Source organism: Acinonyx jubatus, chromosome B3 (assembly GCF_027475565.1).
Source record: "Acinonyx jubatus isolate Ajub_Pintada_27869175 chromosome B3, VMU_Ajub_asm_v1.0, whole genome shotgun sequence".
Classification (NCBI taxonomy): domain Eukaryota; kingdom Metazoa; phylum Chordata; class Mammalia; order Carnivora; family Felidae; genus Acinonyx; species Acinonyx jubatus.
In genome coordinates this window covers 21597865-21618390 of record NC_069386.1, presented here as the reverse complement: position 1 = coordinate 21618390, position 20526 = coordinate 21597865, and the positions used below count along the sequence as shown (strand labels likewise).

The 20526-nt window shown below is 43.7% G+C and overlaps 1 protein-coding gene across 3 annotated transcripts in view; it reads left to right on the top strand.

Moving 5' to 3' along the window:
* The window catches only part of OTUD7A (OTU deubiquitinase 7A), a 360750-nt gene that overhangs the window by 279801 nt on the left and 60423 nt on the right, over positions 1 to 20526 (top strand). For all 3 annotated transcript variants that reach the window (XM_053223657.1, XM_053223655.1, XM_053223656.1), the window contains one exon: positions 5692 to 5910. In XM_053223657.1, coding sequence (XP_053079632.1) covers positions 5692 to 5910 — 219 coding nt within the window. The remainder of the gene's footprint in view (positions 1 to 5691; positions 5911 to 20526) is intronic.

Below are 20526 nucleotides of genomic sequence, written 5' to 3'. Positions count from 1 at the left end.
TTTCATTCCAAATTAGCCCTTTGCCATTATTATTTTGCATCCTAATATTCTATTTATCTCTTTGAACACATTTACTAGGCTTAGTTTAAAATCTTGCCCTCCAGTCTATTTACTTTGCTTCGTCTGGCACAGGTACGTTGTAGACTTTCCGTAACACTCCTCAGGTGTGTCCTGAATTTTCCATGTGACTGCAGAGCACCTGTGGTTATCAGCCATCTCTGCTCATACTGTATATCAGGGAAAGGGACAAAGACATGGGCTCTGGCTTGTGCTCCTCTGGATGAGAGTGTGGGGGAAATGCACTTAAGTTGGAGATCTTTGAATGCTTTAATAGGGGCTGAAAATGTTCCCTGCTTGCTCCCTTCTCTGCAGTTAGCTCCACTCCATAGGGAACCTCCAGCACCTCTGTTCTAGCAATTGCTCATTTCCAGAAGCTGCAACCATGTGTTGTAACCATCAAGCTCACAGCATGTGTTGGAGAGGGGAGGGAAGGCTTAGGGCCTGGCCAGCCGACCTGTTATTGTTATTGGTGCCTCACCCCCAGCTGTGGTTCAGCACTGCCCTGATGTTCCTCCAGCTGCCATTGGCCAACAATGTTGCTTGCCCACCCGGTGGAGGTGATGGTATGAGCAGTAACCTGCCCAGGACTGTGCCAGGGTGAGGAAAGGCATGGCCAGAATCCTGCCCCCCACCTGGAGCCTCTATCCATGAACGCTAGCCCACTCCCCTCTTCTGCTCCTGTAGATCTCCAAGGCAAGTTAGGAAAGGATACCAAGGCTCTGTCACTTCTTGTCTATCTGGTTATATTGTTGTTAAGTTCTCCTCCATTGCTGCCATTAGGTGTGACTCTGGAGAGACTACCACTTCTAATCATTCCCTGTAGTTTTCCCCCTCAAGGCCTTCCATGACTGTTCTTTCAGCACCGCACAGTTGAGGCTGCGGGGCTCTCTCACACAGTGACAATCCAGACAGATGACAACATGGCTGCTCCTACTCTTTTTGACTGGCAGCAAACCAACCATTCCATTATTTTATCCTCCCACTGAGGGGGCTAGAAGGACTCTCCTCTCTGCTTCCAGAGAGCTTGGTGGATTCAGAGCCTAATAAATACCTGATACCTGCTGCTATGTAATTTTTATCACATATTACTTAAGGAATTAAAAAACATGTTTGTCATATAATTCTATTGAGTTTTGTGAACAATCCTATCTACTTTTTAAAAATTAGAGGGCGCCTGGGTGGCTCAATCAGTTAGGCGTCTGACTTTGGCTCAGGTCATGATCTTGTGGTCTGTGAGTTCAAGTCCCACATTGGGCTCTGTGCTGACGGCTCAGAGCCTGGAGCCTGCTTCAGGTTCTCTGTCTCCCTCTTTCTCTGCCCTTTCTCTGCTTGAATTCTGTCTCTCTCAAAAAAAAAAAAAAAACTAAGCGTTAAAAAAATTTTTAATAAAAATTAAAAATTATAGTTTTTGAATTAGATATATGTATCCTTTAATTGAGTTCTTGAAATCATAGTGCACTAACATGGAAAATGAATATCTCCATGTTATAAATTAGGGGTTGGCAAACAATGGCCCATGAGCCAACTCTGGCTACTATTTTTCAAATAAGTTTTTGTTGGAACATCCTCATGTCCATTCATTTATGCATTGGCTATGGCTGCTTTAGTGCTAGAGAGTTCAGTTGTGACCAAGACTGCATGACTTATGGAGCACCTGGGTGGCTCAGTCAGTTGAGTATATGATCAGCTCAGGTCATGATCTCATGGTTTGTGATTTCAAGCCCCACATCAGGCTCACTGGAGTCAGACTGTCGATGTGGAACCAGCTTCGGATCTTCTGTCCCCCTCTCTCTGCCCCTCCCCCACTTGTGCTCTCGCCAAAATAAATACTAAAAAAAGACTGCATGACTTATAAAACCTAAAGTACTTACATCTGTCCCTTTCATAAAAGGTTTGTGCACCTGTTTTAAAAATACCTAGGATTTGTTTTAACCAGATATGATAAGATATGCAAACATAGAAAAGAATTTCAGGAGGGAAATTTTTATACTCACAGTTCCCTAAAAGCAGGAAGCATGGCACACCATGGCCACATGAGGAAGCACCAAGTTTGGTCAGGAAGCAGAGGAGACAAAGAGAAAAAACATGGGCATGAGCCTTTACTGTGATTTCCTTGGAAAAGGCAAGGCAAGGTAAACAGATACAGGATTGGCAAGATTGAATAATTTCAGCAGGCTCTCTGGGGTTTTGAAGCTATCCCTGATTGTCTTGTACCTTGCCCTGGGATGCAGAGGAATAGTGCTTGCTGGAGTGGAAGAACCAGATAGAAGACGTGGTTCAGAGTATGGCCTCTGGATTGGTCAGTTTTCTAGGAAAGGCATGCTCCTTCCCTCTGAGTTATTTGCTCTCAGAATTGGCTAGTCCTGGTAGGGAAAGCCTCTCCCTGGTCAGGGATGCCCACATTCCAGAGCATCAGGAATACAGAAAATAAGGAAATGTAGTTAAAACACCCACCCTGGCCTAAATCACAGTTGTCTTTGTCAATAGTTGTAAAATTCTGTGCATTCTCTGTGATTTTTTAATCTCTATATTTCTCTGGGGCATAACTTTGAACATGGTAATTCCTGTAACATGATTCATTTATACCCCCCTAAAAGAAAGATCACTGAGTTCATGTTTAAAGAATCAATGTGTATGTGCATGTGTATGTTTGTGTGTGATTATGTGCATTCATGGAGATGGTGATGGGGAAATGTTAGAATTAGGAGCATATTTCTCATTATATGAGCTTTAACATAATTTAATTTTAGTTCAAAAAGGATTTTTCTTTTTTTTAACTTTTTAATGTTTATTTTTGAGAGAGTCGGGGGGAGGGACAGAAAGAGAGGGAGACACCAAATCCAAAGCAGGTTCCAGGCTCTGAACTGCCAGCACAGAGCCCAACGCGAGGCTCAAACCCACAAGCCATAAGATCATGACCTGAGCCGAAGTCAGATGCCTAACCGAGTGAGCCAACCAGGCACACACCCCTTTGGGGGCTTTTCTTTCAGACCTTTTCTTTCAGGCTTTTTCTTTCAGACTCCAAATATTGATTTATTTTTTTTAAATTTTTTTTTAATGTTTATTTATTTCTGAGACAGAGAGAGACAGAGCATGAGTGAGGGAGGGGCAGAGAGAGAGGGAGACACAGAATCTGAAGCAGGCTCCAGGCTCTGAGCTGTCAGCACAGAGCCCAACACAGGGCTCGAACTCACAGACCGTGAGATCATGACCTGAGCCAAAGTCGGTCGCTCAACCAACTGAGCCACCCAGGCACCCCAAGACTCCAAATATTTAATATTTGGAACTGCTAAATAGAACATACTATACTACAAATTGCAATGTTTCTCAGATCCTAATAGCATGTCATTAACTAGCAAATAGGTACCGAGTGATAAACCATGAAGGAGTATGGATAACCCTGCCCGGCAGATTCCCAGCATTGTGAGTCTGCCCAGTGGACCGTGAGGTCATGTAGCACCTCAGGTATTAAAGAACAACTGATTTCCATCTCCATCAGATCCTAGTAGATGGGGCAGTTCCTTCTTTCCCAGATAAGACATGGTAGATTGTAGCAAGAGACAAGACATCAGCCTGGCTTGCAAGACCTGGAAACATGGCAGAAAGATTTGGAGTCTACTCTGTTCTTGCTCTTAAGAATGTGGACAGTGCAGGAAGCACTGGGGCCATCCCCCATGGTAGATAAACCAGGCCCTATGTGCTCCATTTCTCTTCTTTCCCATGGCTGCTGTGGTTTAACTTCTCTTTGCCTTTCCTAAAAATAACTAGTCATCATGGTCTCAGAATCTAATTGAAGGTGTATCAAAATTACCCATTTTAAAATACTCTGTGGGACTCGCTATGCATTTTAATGCACAGATACTTGAGGCTTCTGAGAATTGACTTTAAATTTAAAACCAACCTACCCCAGGGTCAAAAGGCTCTTGTTTTCGGTTTGCTGTAGCAAAATTACTTTAATGACATTTCTGTCCACTGCTCTTGCCCATGGGAAAGTAAGAAGCTCCCATTCAGGATGAAGGCACAGGTGTGGGTTTTCTGTGAGCACAGGCAGGAAGAGACATGCTTCAGAGCAACATCAGCATGAGCGCAGAGCCTGATCAGTGAGCAGGCTAATCTGAAATGAAGTGGGAGTCCTCATGACCTGAGTGGATATACTTTATGAATTTGCCACAGGGTTTAGACAATACTCATCCAAACAGCAGTTTGAATTTTGTTTTCCTGAGATGATTGAAAGAGGATTTCTGTCTTGCTAAAATAACTCTGTTATTACAGATATTGATTGTAAACAAGAAAACTTCTCCCTAACACCCTGTATTTAAGAATCCTTGTATCATGGTAAATGTTAGCTATTAAGGACAGGGCTTAAAAAAACAAGGATGGGGGGAGCCTGGGTGGCTCAGTCGGTTAAGCATCTGGCTCTTGATTTTAGCTCAGGTCATGATCTCATGGTCATGAGATCAAATCCTGTGTCAGGCTCAGTGCTGAGCATGGAGCCTGCTTGAAATTCTCTTTCTCCCTCTCTCTCTCTCTGTCCCTCCCCACATGCTCTTGATCTCTTTCTCTGTAAAAACAAATAAATAAACATTAAAAAACAACAACAAGAGGGGCATCTGGGTGGCTCAGTCAGGTGAGGGTCCGACTTCAGCTCAGGTTATGATCTAATGGCTCATGAGTTCAAGCCCCATGTCAGGCTCTGTGCTGACAGCTCAGAGCCTGGAGCCTGCTTCAAATTCTGTGTCTCCCTCTCTCTCTCCACCTCCCCCCACTCATGCTCTATCTCTCTTTCTCTCTCTCTCTCTCTCTCAAAAATAAACATTAAAAAATTTTAATTAAAAAAAAGCAAGAGTGAAGGAAAACAAAGACATCCACTTTTTTGCTGTGGCATTGAGATCACATGATTAACTTCTTAACAGAGTAACATCATGTCCATCAGAGGAATTCTACACGGTGCTTTTCACCCTTTTGTTGGAAAGCCCAGGCAGAATAAGACTAAAGTAGCCCAGTACTTTTTGAGTGCTGTGATGAAGAAAAACCAGACAGAAGAGAAGTAGATGTGATGGCTTCATATCTGTATGTGGAGCATTGTCATGCGAGATGCATTTATCAGAGTAACTTTAGTAAAGTAACCTCTCTTACCATCCAAGCCGTGGTGGGGAAAGCCTGAACCAATTGCTTCTTGCTTGAAGTATGTAAATGGATGAAACAAAGAGCAGTCTGGCTCGTGTCCCTCAGAGCTAGCAGGGGACAGCTCTGCTGACTGGAGTTAGATGTAACTTAAGACCCAAAAAGAAACCTGGTGATCTTTAATGATGCTGATGCATACTTGTGTGGTAGACTCCCAGCTTGCCTCTTTCTGAATTGTCTTATGACTCAGAGTGAGTAAGTGCCATATGCCAGGTGGTGGTAATGTTAGCCCCAGCAGCAGGGAGGCCTGCGGGAAAAGAGTGACAGGTGTGTGGGTGAATGTGTGTGTGAGCGCCTGTGTGTGTGTGTGTGTGTGTGTGTGTGTGTGTATGTGTGTAAGTGTGTGAGAAGATTTGTGCATGCACGTGTATGGACACGCATGCTCACTGAGCCACACAGCCACCCCACTCATTTCCTGTGGTTGTCTTTCCCACCCACCCCCTGCAGAAAAGCGACTTTCACGGGGAATTTCCCACGCCAGCTCGGCTATCGTCTCCCTGGCCAGGTCCCACGTGGCCAGTGAGTGCAACAATGAGCAGTTCCCCCTGGAGATGCCCATCTACACATTCCAGTTGCCGGATCTGAGTGTGTACAGTGAAGACTTCAGGAGTTTCATCGAACGGGACTTGATCGAGCAGGCAACCATGGTGGCTTTGGAGCAGGCAGGTGAGCTGCTGGCCCCAGCAGGCCCCTGTTCCTTGGGCTCGGGGAGCAAGAGAGGCTGGCGTAACTTAGATCAGTGAGGAAGGGACGCGTGTTGTCTGAGTCCCGTGTTTCCAACTCAGACTCTGGAAGCTTGCAGCAAACCCCCTGCTCTGCAGATAAGGTCTGTTCCAACCCAGCCCTGACTGGCAGGGGCCATTGGCTGTTTGGTGCTGAGATCCCTTGAATTTTCCCTTTGTTCCCAGATCCAACCTGTCTAGGCCAGGCCCCTCTAAAGACACTCTCTGTGGCTTTGCCTGACTTTTCTCCTTTTTCCATACAACCCTCCTGTGGGTGTTGAACTTAAGGTAAGAAAGACCATGAACTTTGGGGAAAATAGGAGACCCTGTCACTTCCTATGTACATGAGCAAGTTATGTAACCTCCCTGAGCCTCAGTTTTCCTGTCTGCAAAGACGAGAAGACAGGTAGCCTCCTGGTGGAGTTAAGTATTAAATGGCACGAGCAGAGTGTGTCTGTCATCTCCTGCCCTCCCAGCCTTGCTGGCCTCCAGGGTTGAGGAAACACAAAACCTGATTTCAGTCTTCTCCTTTTTCTTTGCATTTCCTCTGACATCCCAATGAAGAAGAGATTTGGGGAGCAAGCCAAACTTGTCTCCTTTGGAGTTCCTAAAGATAACATAATTTGTTCAAAACAAGTGTCTAAAGCAGATGTAGGTTCTTCCTGAGACAGAGCAAATATCCTATCTTACTCATAACCGTTTTCATTATAAATCTTTGCAAAATCACATGTTCAGGGGCTTCTCAGATATACACGCAGAAGACTCTGTGGCCCTGCCCTTCTCAGGCCCAGCATACATCTGCCATGGGCACTGCCTCCCCACCAGCATGGGTTGACAGTGCACTTGGAGTGTACCCTCAGCTGGTTGGACTGGGGAGCAAGGACTTCTGACTCTGATTCCATTGTCAGCCAGCTATTCCCGGCTGCTGCAGAGTGGAGCCTCCACTTCCAAAGGCCTGGCACATGGAGGTGCTCCTGTGTGGCACATGCTAGGGAAGCAAGATGGGGAGCCTTTGGCTGAGAGTAGTGGATAGAGGGTGTGTTCAAGCCCTCAGCCAGTAAGGGCTTCTCTGTCACACTTAGCATGTCACCAAGACATGAGAATCACCAAGAGAATCACACTTAGCATGTCACCAAGACAAAACTGAAAATGCCCAGGCCTTTGGAGTGTTGCAGAGGACTGAAGAGAAGGATCTATAGTTGGTATGATCTTGACATCGGCAGATGGACCAGTCATCAGCATTCCCTACCCATCCTGGTATCTTCAGTAGGGAATGTTGATGCAAGAATGAGCAAGGTGTTAAGAACACCAGCAAAGGATAGTGTCATGCTTGGAAATGGCACTACAGGGGCACTGCCACTCTTGGGCCTGGCAAAGAGGCAAATGATGAAAGGAGCTAATGGAGAAAGCTACTTACAAGAAGGTGTGGCTTCGAGGAGAGAAGATGATGGAAAAATAAATACTCTGACCACCTTCTTTGGCACAGGCTTTGACCAGTGCCTCTCATCAGCAAAAGGACAGAGAACAGAGAGCCCATTACAGGGCTCCAGGCAGGTTTCCCTGAGGGTGCAGAGTAGGGGGAGGATAAAGCTGCAGGGCAAATGGGAAACACCCAGAAAGTTGACAGTTGGGTGTTTTCTATCAGGTCCAAGCTTCAGTGTATACTTGGCTTCATCCCATTTCATGTAGAGCAATCCAGGAAATGTCCTCATCCACTTGGTCCAAGAAGAACATAGACAAAGGAATGGGTAGTGGTTAGTGGGGACTTCTTTGTGTTGGGCAGCCTGATGGTCAGCCTCAGCCCCAGGACTCAGGGGTCCTCACCCATGGTAGGCTTGGTTTTAGAACAGGGTCTGCACTTGCAGTAACAGTGTTGGATCCAGTGTTGGATCTGATGTTGTAACTACCAATGACTTGTTTCCTCAGCTGCTGCAAAGCTGTCAAAAGCAACCCACAGACTGACGCCCACAGCCCTGCTCTGTCTTACCTCAGGGTCATTGACTGATCCACAACCATAAAACAATTCGCCTGGGTTAGCAATAATCCTAAACCACTCACTATGGAGGCTGGCTATTTTAAAGCTGTTTCTGTGTGAATAATTCAGAAAAGATATTTTGAACAAAGGATTCACTATTCATACAGAAGGGGGAAGTTGGTGTAGGTTTAGAAAGAAAAGCGTTTCATGAGCTAATTTCTCTTGAATGCTGACATTAGGTCCTGTCAATGGCTAGTAGCACCGTTAATGGCAGCCACTTCCTTTGAAGGTAGAGTCCTGGTAAAGGGCACAGAGTCCCACTCTGGCACCATGATAGCACCCTTCTTTGACCCTGCCATGCTTAGCAAAATCTTTTACTTCTATGGAATGTCTTTTCTGTTATTTTTTCCATACACTGCATGTTAATTTTTATCACCTACATCTTACTTCCCGGATGAGTATTTTTAAAGGGTACTATTTTACTCCAACCATACAGTCTTAGAAAGCACCTATTAAGAACCCAAACTTACTGACTGAAGATCCTGAATTCACCAACATTGTTTCTGCCATCAAAAGTAGCAAGAGTGGGCAGCAGGGATCCCCACTCAGCACTGGGGAAGCACCCCATCCATACTGCGGGAAGCCTTGGGGAGACTGGCCGGCCACCCCACACTTCAGGAGTGTGCTTCTAGAGCAGTGAGAGCCTGAATGCCAGGGCTCTGCCTGGTACATGGAAATGAGAAATCGGAAAATAATGTAGACATAAAGAATAAATGTGTTCATTTCCTCAGCATAGAACTGACCCCAGCCCGGGGCACCCGGGTGGCACAGTCAGTTGAGTGTCTGACTTCAGCTCAGGTCTGATTTCGCAGTTCATGAGTTCAAGCTCCACATCGGGCTCCGTGCTAACAGCTCAGAGCCTGGAGCCTGCTTTGGATTCTGTATCTCCCCCTCTTTCTGCCCCTCCCCTGCTCATGCACTGTCTCTCTCTCTCTTTCTCAAAATAAATAAACATTAAAAATTTTTTTTTAAAAAAAGGGGGTACCTGAGTGGCTCAGCCAGTTAAGTGTCTGACTTTGGCTCAGGCCATAATCTCACAGTTCATGGGTTCAAGCTCTGCATTGGGTTCTAAGCTGACAGCTCAGAGCCTGGAGCCTGCTTCAGATTCTGTTGTCTCCCTTGCTCTCTGCCCCTCCCCCGCTCATGCTTTGTCTCTCTCTGTCTCTCAAAAATGAGTAAACGTTAAATTTCTTTTTAAAAGAACTGACCCCACCTCACTATCCATATAAATTCTCTGGACTTTTTTCCTCAGCTCTCGAGAAGCACTATAGACTAGATCATCCCTCAGGCCCTTTCTGCGCCCAGGTTATGGTCGGGACCCCAGCTGGTGTCAGGCAAGCCCTTCACAGTCCCCCACCACATCTAGGTGATGAGCATTGCCCACTGGGAGGTGGCCTTGTTCCCTCCCACCCATGCTGTGCCCTGTTGTTAACTATCAGGTGCCACCATTACTATCCATGGGGAAGACAGAGCTCTAATAAGAACAGTGATTTGAGAAAGCCACTCAGTATTGCCAGGTATAAAGTGTAAATTCCCCCTTCTAGTAATTTAGTGCTCAGGATAGCTGTGAGTAAGCTATTGATATACATGTGTGCACATATACTATATACATGGAGATTAATATAGGTGCCTGAAAATCCACTTGTTAGAGGCATAATTCTAGCTGTCTTGGGAAGGAAACATCAACTTTGTCACAGGGTCTCAGGGTGGGGGGCTTTCCCTGCCTTTGGGACTCTACAGGAACCCAGGGCTCATGTTGTCCAGAAAATCAGCAACAAAATGATCTTCATTCAGTTAGTTTTCACCTGGTCCATCACAGAGGCTAGGCTCTACCTTCAGTGCCTGGCAAGGCATGGGTCAGTCCATCTATTTGAGGGGCCTCTCTGTTGAGTGGGGTGCCAGTCTTCACCTCCCACAGAGCCCACAGTGCCATTCTCCTGAGCCTTAAAACCTGGAGGGTAAACCTATTCCCACCCTGTGACAGTCTTTGGGGCATCAGAAGGACCAGGTCTTCAGTACATACAAGTGCTGACCCCCTGAGAGATGAAGGACAATGCCTTTCATTCTTTAGTGATTACCTGCCATGGAAAACACAAGACACCATTAATTTCTCAATCAGATTATCTGCTTCATTTATGTGTAAGAAGACTCAGAGACCATAGGTCTCTAGATCTGAGGAGTAACCACTCATGCCTTGTCCAAAAGCCCACCACAGTGTGGGCGAGATGGTATGTGGTGCTTCTGTGATCTTGTGAACCCAAAGGGCATATTTGTGTAATATAGTCGTTACTGCGTACATGAGAAATTGAAATACAGATGCCAAAAAATATTTAGGGACACCTTTGAGTTGTGGCGTTGAGTCTTGTCTCCATGAAAGGTGGTCATGTTGAAGCAAATCTGCCAGAGAAGTGGTAAGGTGTATGGATGGTTTTGAAGGTATCCAGTGTCAGCCCAACCTGGGCTGTCCCACGTCAGCTGGGAGAACTTGGCCAAGTTACCTGACCCTCTGGAGCCTCAGTTTTTTCCATTTGTAGTCAGAGATGTGTGACAGCTGCCAAACCAAGACGAGGTCACCCAACACAACACTGTGCTCCCATGAAACAGCCTGTTCATTCCAGGTGCTGGGGTGAAATTCCTATACTCATAGAGATTAAATTCTAGTGGGAAAGAAAACCAATCAAAGGTAGAACATAAATGGGAAGTGAGGTGGTGAGCTGTGGAGAAAGTGAGAAGCAAGGTAGGGGATATAAGGTGAAGAGAGGGAGACCGAGGCAGGTCTCTTGAGGGCAGCAGGGAAGGGAGAGATGGAGACATGGGGCTCTGGCATTCCCGGCAGAGGGGGCTTGGCTTCAAAGTCTTGCACATGTAAGGAAGGCCAGGCATAGGGGCAGATGGAATGAGGGCTGGAGGAGTTGGAAAGGAAGGCAGAAGAATGGTAGCCAGGGGCCCCTGGAGCCATTGTGAGCCTTTGGGCATAACCATAGGTAGGATGTGTAGTCCCAGGAGAGTTTTGAGCAGTGAGTGACATGTTTAGGAACACATTTGATGTGTTCTGGTGCTCTGTTGAGAATGGACTCTAAGGGGGATGAGAAGGAAGAGGAGCTGGGAGGAGGTGGCTACTTTACCCAGGGGAGGACAGGTGGCCAGTGCTGTGGGGGTAGCAGTGGAAGTAACAAGAAGAAGATAGATATTGATGGGTCACCTGGGTGGCTCAGTCAGTTGAGTGCCCAACTTTGGCTCAGGTCATGATCTCACAGTTCGTGGGTTCAAGCCCCGGGTCCAGATCTGTGCTGACAGCTCAGAGTGTGGAGCATGCTTTGGATTATCTGTCTCCCTCTCTCTCTGCCCCTCCCCTGCTCATGCTCTGCCTCTCTGTCTCTCATCTCAAAAATAAATAAACATTTAAAAAATATTTAAAAAGCTAGAAGCTAGATATTGAAGCAAGATCTGTTTTGAAGGTGGACCCACAGGACTTGTTGATGGACTGGATGGAGGGCATAGCAGAAAGAGCTGAGTCAAGCATGACCCCAGGAATATTGCCCTTCCTTAGCATGATGGTGCCATGGGGAGATGCAGACACCCTGGGGGAGGGGCAGGCTTGGGGGGGGGGGCGATGGAGGGGCCAGGAGGGGCAGGCAAAGTCAGAGATTCTAGTGAGACTTTGCTGACATTGTGTGACATTGCTGTCTAGTTGAACATGAGAGTCTGGAGGTCAGGAGAGGCCTGGGTTAAGGATATAGATATGGGAGTTTGAAATGGGAGAAGTGGGAGAAGAAATCCCTGGGGAGGAGATGAGCTTTAATAGCAACCTCCCACTGCACCCCCGACACAACTTTGCTCTGTGTTGAGTACCAGGTGGATAAGGAGGTCTGGAGCTGGGCAGAAATGCCAGGAAGACAGACCTAGAGCAAAACATTGCAGTCCTGCAGGAGGGACTCACAGAAGTACAGGCAAGGCACAGTGATGCCCAGAGAAGGGGGATCAGTCAGTGACCCTGGGTGGGTGGAGTCATTCTGTAAGTGACATTAAAAAGAATCATAGGGTCACGTTTAGGGCAAGATGTGCTAATCTTGCTCCTAGAGAATTAACAAGTTTTGTTTTCTTTCCTCTCAGTGTCTTAGTGGGTGATGAGCAAAATGACATCTTTTTTTAAACTGTGTGGTAACCATCTGTTACAAAGCTCAAGTTAATTGGTGCCATTATCATGTATGAATCAGGAAAGATGCTTGGAAAAGGCAGAATGAGTGACTAATAGTTCTTCCCCCGTAATACGCCAGCCTCCCTTGATGGAGTTCACCCATGATTTTCTCCTTTGCAGGAGCTCAAGTTTTTGTTTTTTTTTTGTTTTCTTTTTCTTTATTCACAGTGCCAGTTCCCACGTTTGTTTGTCTGTCTTCAGTTCTTAAGTGAAGTTATTGTGTGAGGAGACTGAATGACCTTTCTGTCAAAGCTAGAAATAGGAGCTTTGTACCCTGTTCCCAATCACACTGTTTGTGTGAAGAATGCCTTCATCTTGGGCATCCCATCCTGGGTCTGACTAGAGATGAGCCATTTTTGGTTCTGCAGAGGCTGGAAAACACTGGCATTTATCATAGCTGGGTCACCTTCCCAGGGTGGTCACATCTGATTAACAGCCTTAAGAACGCTTTCACCTGGAAGCCAACTGAAATCAAACCACCAAGCCTTGGCTTCCATCCCCCCAGGCACATACTTAAGTTTTGTCATGATTCAGTTACCTTCCAAGTGGGACTAAATATGTGGGCTTGACTGAGATTTAGAAAATGATAATGTTCCCTGTAAGAAATTTGAATGAAGGTAGCACGAAAGAGGAGGGTGCCCCATTTCAGATGGTATTAACTCTCAGACCTAGAAAGATTACTTCTAGGTATACAAGATTCCTTCTAGATGAGAAAGAATTTCTAGATACGTAGGATTCCTTCCAGATGCAAGATGACTGCCAGCTGTGTGGTGAATTTACACCTCTGTGGTTCCTCTTCTGGGTTCAGAGTCCTGGAACAGCCCATGACAAGGTGGAAAGCAGCCCCCCAACCCCCCGGAAGAGCAAGCTGCTTAGGGTCTGACATGAGCCAGATTCTGTCCCTTGGAGCACGGCTTCACAGTGTGTACCACTTGAGGTAGATGAGCAGTTAATGTGCTGAATTTCTATTTGTTTTAAGCTTTTAAGGATAATGAGATATCTAACACATGTGCTGCTTTCCAGGGTATCCTCTCCCTACCCTAAGAGCACAACATTGGTGACCAATGTGACATATTTTCTGGAAAGTGAACATGGCAGCATACAGGAAGACAGGGAGGTAGGATTGAGGCAAAAGCATTATCTAAATTGTATAAAATGAGCACCTTTTCAGGTAGCTTCAGGTGCTTTCCCCGTTTTATGCAAAGCGTCAGGTTGCTGAGAATGTTGGAAAGCTTTTTTCTTTTCAAGTTTATTTCTTTATTTTGAGAGAGACAGAGACAGCACAGGTAGGGGAGGGGCAGAGAGAGGGAGAGAAAGAGAATCCCCAGGCAGGCTCTGCAACATCAGCACGGAGCCAATGTGGGGCTCGAACCCACGAAACTGTGAGATCCTGACCTGAGCCAAAACCAAGAGTCAGACACTAGTCTGACTGGAGCCACCCAGGCGCCCCTGGAAAGCTTTGCATAAGTGGGGGGATATGGCACTATTTACATTGGATTCATGAAGTAAACAGAAAAAAAAAAGATCTGGAGGATGAGAATGGAATCCTACCAAAGGGGCTTCCAAAACTTACCGAGTCTGGTCTCCCACCTCTGGGCAGAGCACCTCACCTGGCCTGGAGTGACAGGCTCAATGTTGTGCATGTAAAGCAATGTCACCATCTCCCTCAGATCAGAAGGTCATGCTTTCTCTGGGCCATTCTGCTCCTTCTCCTACCAGTGCAGCGGAGGCCTGGGGCCACTGGGACCACGTCTCCAAGATCAGTTCAGTGCCTATTCAATCCCTTTGTGTCTTAGCCCCCACAGAGGAGATATGGCCCTGCCCTCTGGGCTCACAGGCCAGAGGGGAGAGACATTGTGAGAGACAACCCTAATGACATGGGTAGTGTGTGATGATATGTATAAGACGACCTGAGGACAATAATTAAGCCTGCCTGGGGAAGGGGTGGTGAGGCAGTCCCTCTGCCAGGGGCCAATGTCTCTAGGACCAAGAGGCAGTGACCTGAATTTGGCAGAACTATAACAGGAAAAGTATGAACAGCAAGCTTCCTGGTGCAGGTTCCCAAGAGGCTGCTTATCTTGAGGGAGGAGAGAAGGTTTAGAAGTGGCCATAAGAAGGGCGCCTGGGTGGCCCAGTCGATGAAGCATCCAACTCTTGATTTGACTCAGGTCATGATCTTGTGGTTTGTGAGTTTTTCTGAGTTCAAGCACCATGTTGAGCTCTGTGCTGACAGCCTAGAGCCTGGAGCTTGATTCAGATTCTGTGTCTCCCTCTCTCTCTCTGCCCCTTCCCCCCTCATGCTGTCTCTGTCAGTCTCTCTCTCTCTCTCTCTCTCTCTCTAAAATGAAGAAACATTTAAAAAATTTTTTTAAACTCTCCCAGGATAGGAAGGTAAGACAAATGGACAGAATTCCGATTTGCATGTCTTCTGGCTAAAGGATGCTGTATCCATTTTCTGTTGCTAGGTAGCAAATTACCACACAGTTAACAGCTACAAATTTATTGTCCCGCAGTTTCTGTGGATCAGCAGTGTGGATGTGTTAGCTGGGCCCTCTGCCCAAGGCCCCTCAAGCCTGAAATCCACTTGTCGGGGACTGCCTTCAGCTGGAGGCCCAGCTAGGGAGAGATCTACTTCTGAACACCTCAGGTTATTGTCAGAATTCAGTTCTTCACAGCTAAGTAACTGAGATTCCAGTGTGCTTAATAGCTCTTGGTGGGGGAAGCTCTCAGCATCTGGAGACCACTCTAGAGACCTAGGTGCTTGGCACATGGCCCTCTACACAACATGCCAGTTTACTTCTTCAAGACCACCCAGGAGATCTCTTTCTTCTCTCTTCTCCCTTCTCCCTCTTCTCCTTTCTTCACTCATCCCTTCTCCTCCTTTCTTCTCTCTCCTCTCTCTGACTTTCTGCCTCTCTGACCATCAAATCCCTTTTTAGAACCCTCACCTGATTAGGTCAGGCCCACCCAGGATAATCTCCCTTGGACGTCAATTGAGAAGTCAACTGATTACATATACAAAACCCCTCACATGGCCAGCAAATGTAATCTAGTCATGGGGGTAGCATCCCACCCACACTCAAGGAGAGAGGATTCCCCCAGGAGGTGGGTATCTTGAGGCCACCCAAGAAGTCTGCCTACCACAGATGCGATGTTTTTATTTGAAGTTTGACAATCCTGCTATGCTTAAAGATCCAGACTGGGAGATTAAATCATGTAGAATGTATTGTGGTCAAAGGGATTTTCTCAACCTCCTCATGTGCCTTTATTAGCCATTTCACTTGGATAAGTAGTATGTTTGGGTTGAATCCCACTCTTGATGGTTTCAGATTTCAAATAGCATGTTTTTGAGTCCTCTGAGGAAAGCAGACCCTCTTATTGGGCTCTCTTGAAAGATCTGGTATCTGAAGTGGGGTGGAGTAGGCACTATGACACTGTGCTTTTGATAATAATAGCCACGATGTATTTTCATAGCATCAACAGTGTGCTTTGTGCAGTATTTGGCATTATTGACCTCCACATCTGCCATCAGCTGTCTGTTGGATATCCATCCACTTTACAGGTAAGGAAGGGAAGACTCAGAGAAGCACCTCCATTCACCTGTTGTGACCCAGCCTGTAAAATGGCAGAGCCATCAGAAACTGGCTCTAGGTGCCTCCCACCCTGCTCTTTCCACCACACCTCCTCAGCTCTACTCAGAACCTTGCAAACTGTCACCTTTTCCCTCAAGCTGTTTTCTGCTGAGTTTTTCATTCCAAATAATAATTGCATGATTTCTTAATTTTCTTAAAAGGGCAAATCACCAATACCAGAGAAAATCTCCAAGGGGTTGCTCTTTGAGAGGCCAAATATGAAGTAAGCAGCAAAGTTCATTCAGTCATAGAAGAACATATTGCTGATGGCATTGAGCAGAAGCATTAGACAAGGAGACAAAGTGAGGGGGCCCCACAAATTACAACAGCCCCCAATCTTTGCATTGACATGTGGTGACTGATCCCAGAGTTTCATAATGTGTAGTAATAAATGAAACTCATGTGATATATCTAGTGGACGGATCTCATACAATCAAAAAAAAAAATTCATTATCACTATTGTTTTGTCACTGTTCTCATTTTTATTTGTGTGAGGAAAAATAAAGCACCAAAATGGATTCGATTTGGCAATCCAAATATTGGAAATAAAAAGAAAGTGAAGGAGGGTATCTAAGGAATGATTAGAAAACAGAATTGTCAGATGATTTAAAAAATGGTAAAATAAAATTGATGGTGGCTAGATCTATGAGAAGCCAGTCTATCAACAATTCAGTGTAGAAATAGGAAAAATGTTGTGTTGAAATATACTTTAGTTACAGTATATGTTAGTGGTTTTATGACTTAGTCTTATTTTTGACTTTATAGTCTTATTTTTATTGAAACTGCCTTTTCGACATTTCAGAAGCACTTCTCTGCAGTGTATGGGGAAATTAATGTGGAATGTAAATATTTGCAAAGTGGAGTTCTTATCCAGCAAGCAGGAGCTCTCAGGAATCTTACCCCCTGGGTCTTTTCTTTTGCCTTCAAAATGCCCTCTCAGGTGCCAGTGTCTTCCAGCTGTCTCTCTCTTTTGATGTAGTCTCCAGAGCTAGACCCAATACCCTTTTTTTTATAAGCTCTTCATTGAAACATAACACACATACAGGAAAGTATGAAAACAGTTCAGTGCATAACAACACATTCTATAACAAGGACTCCTATCTAGAAATTCAGATCAAGAAAGCAGACTTCTGGGGCACCTGGGTGGCTCAGTCAGTTAAGCATCTGACTTTGGCCCAGGTCATGATCTCATGGTTCGTGGGCATAAGCCCCACATTGGGCTCTGTGTGGACAGCTCAGAACCTGGAGCCTGCTTCAGATCTTGTGTCTCCCCTGCCCCTCCCCCAACTCGTGTTTTCTCTCTCTCTCTCTCTCTCTCTCTCTCACTCTCTCTCTCTCTCTCTCTCTCACTTTCTCTCAAAAATAAATAAACATTTTAAAACTTAAAAAAAAAAGAAAGCAGACTTCTAACAGCATAGATTTATTTGGCCTCTTTGTGAACTTTATATAAATGGAATCATAAATGGGTTAAATCTGGATTCTTTCACTTACTATTAAGCTTGTAAGATTCAGTCATATTGTTAAGTGTAATTATAATTTATTCTTACCACTCTTGATTTGCAATGTATGCATCTATTCCAAATTATTTATCTGTTATATTGTTGATGGACATCTGGTGTCTTAGACCAGCCTGCCATAACAAAAAACAAAAAACAAAAAACAAAAAAAAAAAAAAAGAAACAGAGACTAAGCAGCTTAAACTACAGAAATTTATTTTCTCACAATTCTAGAGGCTGGAAGTCTCAGATCTAGGTACCATCCAATGCAGTTTTCTCAGTGAGAACTCTCTCTGGCTTGTAGACAGCCACCTTCTGGCTGTGCCCTCATGTGGCCTTTCCTCAGTACATAGGTGCAGAGACAAACAGAACGAGCTCCCTGGTGTCCCTTATAAGGACATTAATCCTTTCAGATCAGGGCCACAACCTTATGACCTCATTTAACCTTAATTACTTCCTCAGAGGCCCCATTTCCAAATACAGCCACACTAGGGGTTAGGGCTTCAACATATGAATTGCGGGGTTGGGGCAGTGGGTAATTCAGTCCATAACATTTGGGTTGTCTCCAGTATTTTATTATAAATAGTGCTGCTGTGAACATTCTTATACATGTTTTGGTAAACATGTGTATACACTTCTGCAGAAACATACCTAGGGGTGGTATTGCTGAGTCATAGGATTTTACACATGTTTAGCTTTATAATATTTTTCAGCAGATGTACCAGTTTGCTCCTCTACTGTCTAGAGTTCTGGTTGCTCCATATTATTTGTCTTTTCATTTTAGTTATTGGTGTTAACGCTCACTAGTTTTGAATGTATATAGGATCTGTGGTGATGCCTCCTTTTTCATTTCCCATGTTGGTATTTAGTAATTCCCTTTTATTTTCATTAATAATGTTGCTAGGGACTTAAAAATTACACTTATCTATTCAAAGAATCTATTTTGGCCTCTGTTGGATTTTTTACTGTACATTTATTTCTTGTTTAATTAATCTCTGCTCTTTATTTTTTTCTTTCATCTTCTTCCTTTGGGTTAAATATGCTACTCTTTCTCCTGGCTTCAGGAGATGTAAGCTTATGCCATTATATCTTCTTTGGCAGTACGCTATAATGCAACACATCTCTCTGCAGTGTCTCTCTGCAGTGCTTTAGCTGAATATTACAATTTTTGATGTGTTATTTGCTTTATCATTCAATTTAAAACATTTTCTAATTTCTCTTGCAATTTTTGTTCTTTGATCCCTAGGTTATTTGGAAGTATATTGTTTAATGACTAAGAAAATGTGGGATATTTTAGTGGTTTTTTTTCTAGCTTCCTCTATAGTCAAAGAATATACAATGAATGATTTTAGACATTTAATTGAGACTTGCTTTATGACCCAGCATATGATGAAGTTTGGGAAATACTCCCTGTGTGCTTAAAAAAATTTTGAATTCTGTCCTTCTCAGGTATTGTGTTTTATATGTGTTAATTATATCAACTTTGTTGATTTTGTTGTTCAGATATTCTCTATCTTTAACTGAACTTTTATCCATGTGTTCTACCAGCTACTGAAAGAGGTATATTAAAGGCTCCCCTGTGATTGTGGGTTTCTCTATTTCACCTTTGATTCTATCAACTTTTGTTTTATATACATTGAAGCTACAGATTTAGACTTGTTATACCATCCTGGTATGATATGATTTTAGTTTTGTTTTTATGTGCAGGCCTGATGGCAGTTAACTCTCTGTTTTTATTGGTCTGAAAGTGCCATTATTTCCCATTCATATCTGAGGGATATTTCTAGGCTTTGCCAGTCACATAAGTCTCTATCACATTTTCATTCTCTCCTCTCTCCCTCACACACACCCCTCTCTCCTTTCACCCTCCCTCCCTCCCTTCCTTTCTCTCTCTCTCTCTCTCACACACACACACACACACACACACACACACACACACACACACACCCCTTTTAAATATACAAAAGACATTCTTAGTTTTCAGGCCATATAAAAATAGACCACTGGCCATATTTCACCCACAGACCAAAGTTTACTGACTCCTGATCTATATTATTATCCTCTACTTTGGATTTATTTACTGTGTTCCTTTCCTAACTTCTTGAGATGAATATTCAAGTCATTAATTCTTAATCTTTCTTCTTTTCTCTCATAAGTATTTAAGGTTATTAATTTTCCTCAATTACTATTTTAGCCACATTCTACAAGTTTTGAAATATAGCATTTGTGTTATTGTACAATTCAAAAGTATCCTTATTTTTATTTTTATTTATTCTTTGACCTATGAATTATTTGAAGTATTTTTTGACTTTTAAATATGTGGAAAGGACATTAAATATTTCTGGTTGCTTTTGTACTATTGATTTCTGCCTTAATTGTTGTATAGTCAGAGAACATGATCTGTTTGACTTGAAATTTATTGAGACCTTTTGCTTTAACGACCAGAATATGATCTTTCTGTCTTCTTAATGTCACATGTCTTCTTGAAAAGAACATAGTCTTCTATTGTGGACTGCATTATTTTATATATGTACATTTGGTCATTTATTATGTTGTTAAAATCTATGTATTTATTTTTTACTGGAACTCTTAATTACTGATGCATGAGAATTCCCCATTATGATTGTGCATTTGTTTATATCTCCTTTTATTTTAATGGATTTTTAAATCAATTTGTGTCATTAAATACAGCAACTAAAGTTATGTCTTCCTCATGAACTGAGGTGCTGAACATTTTAAAGAGAGCTTATTTAACTCTAGTAATGCTTTCTTTCCTCTCAGTTTATTTTATTTGATAATTAGTTCAGTTATCCTAGCTTTCTTTAGGTTAAAATTGGTCTGAAGCACCATTTGCCATACTTTTACATTTAGTACTTTTGTATTCTCATGTTTTAGATATGTCTTTTTTTTAAATTATTTTATTCTTTTCCTCTTTCTATTATTGAGAGGCTACCCTAATTCATATAACATGTATATGAATCACATCCCAGATTCATCATCTCAACCTATACCCAGACAATACCGAGACCTTAGACTAGTCTAATTTTATTTGCACCCTCCCTCTTCTTGATTTATAAGTTATTGTCATTTATTTTAATTTTATGCTTTATCCTCATCAGACATTATTATTGTTGTTTTATACAGTCAGTGTTTATTTAGACTTATCCATATATTTACCATTTTTGTTTCTTTTTACTTC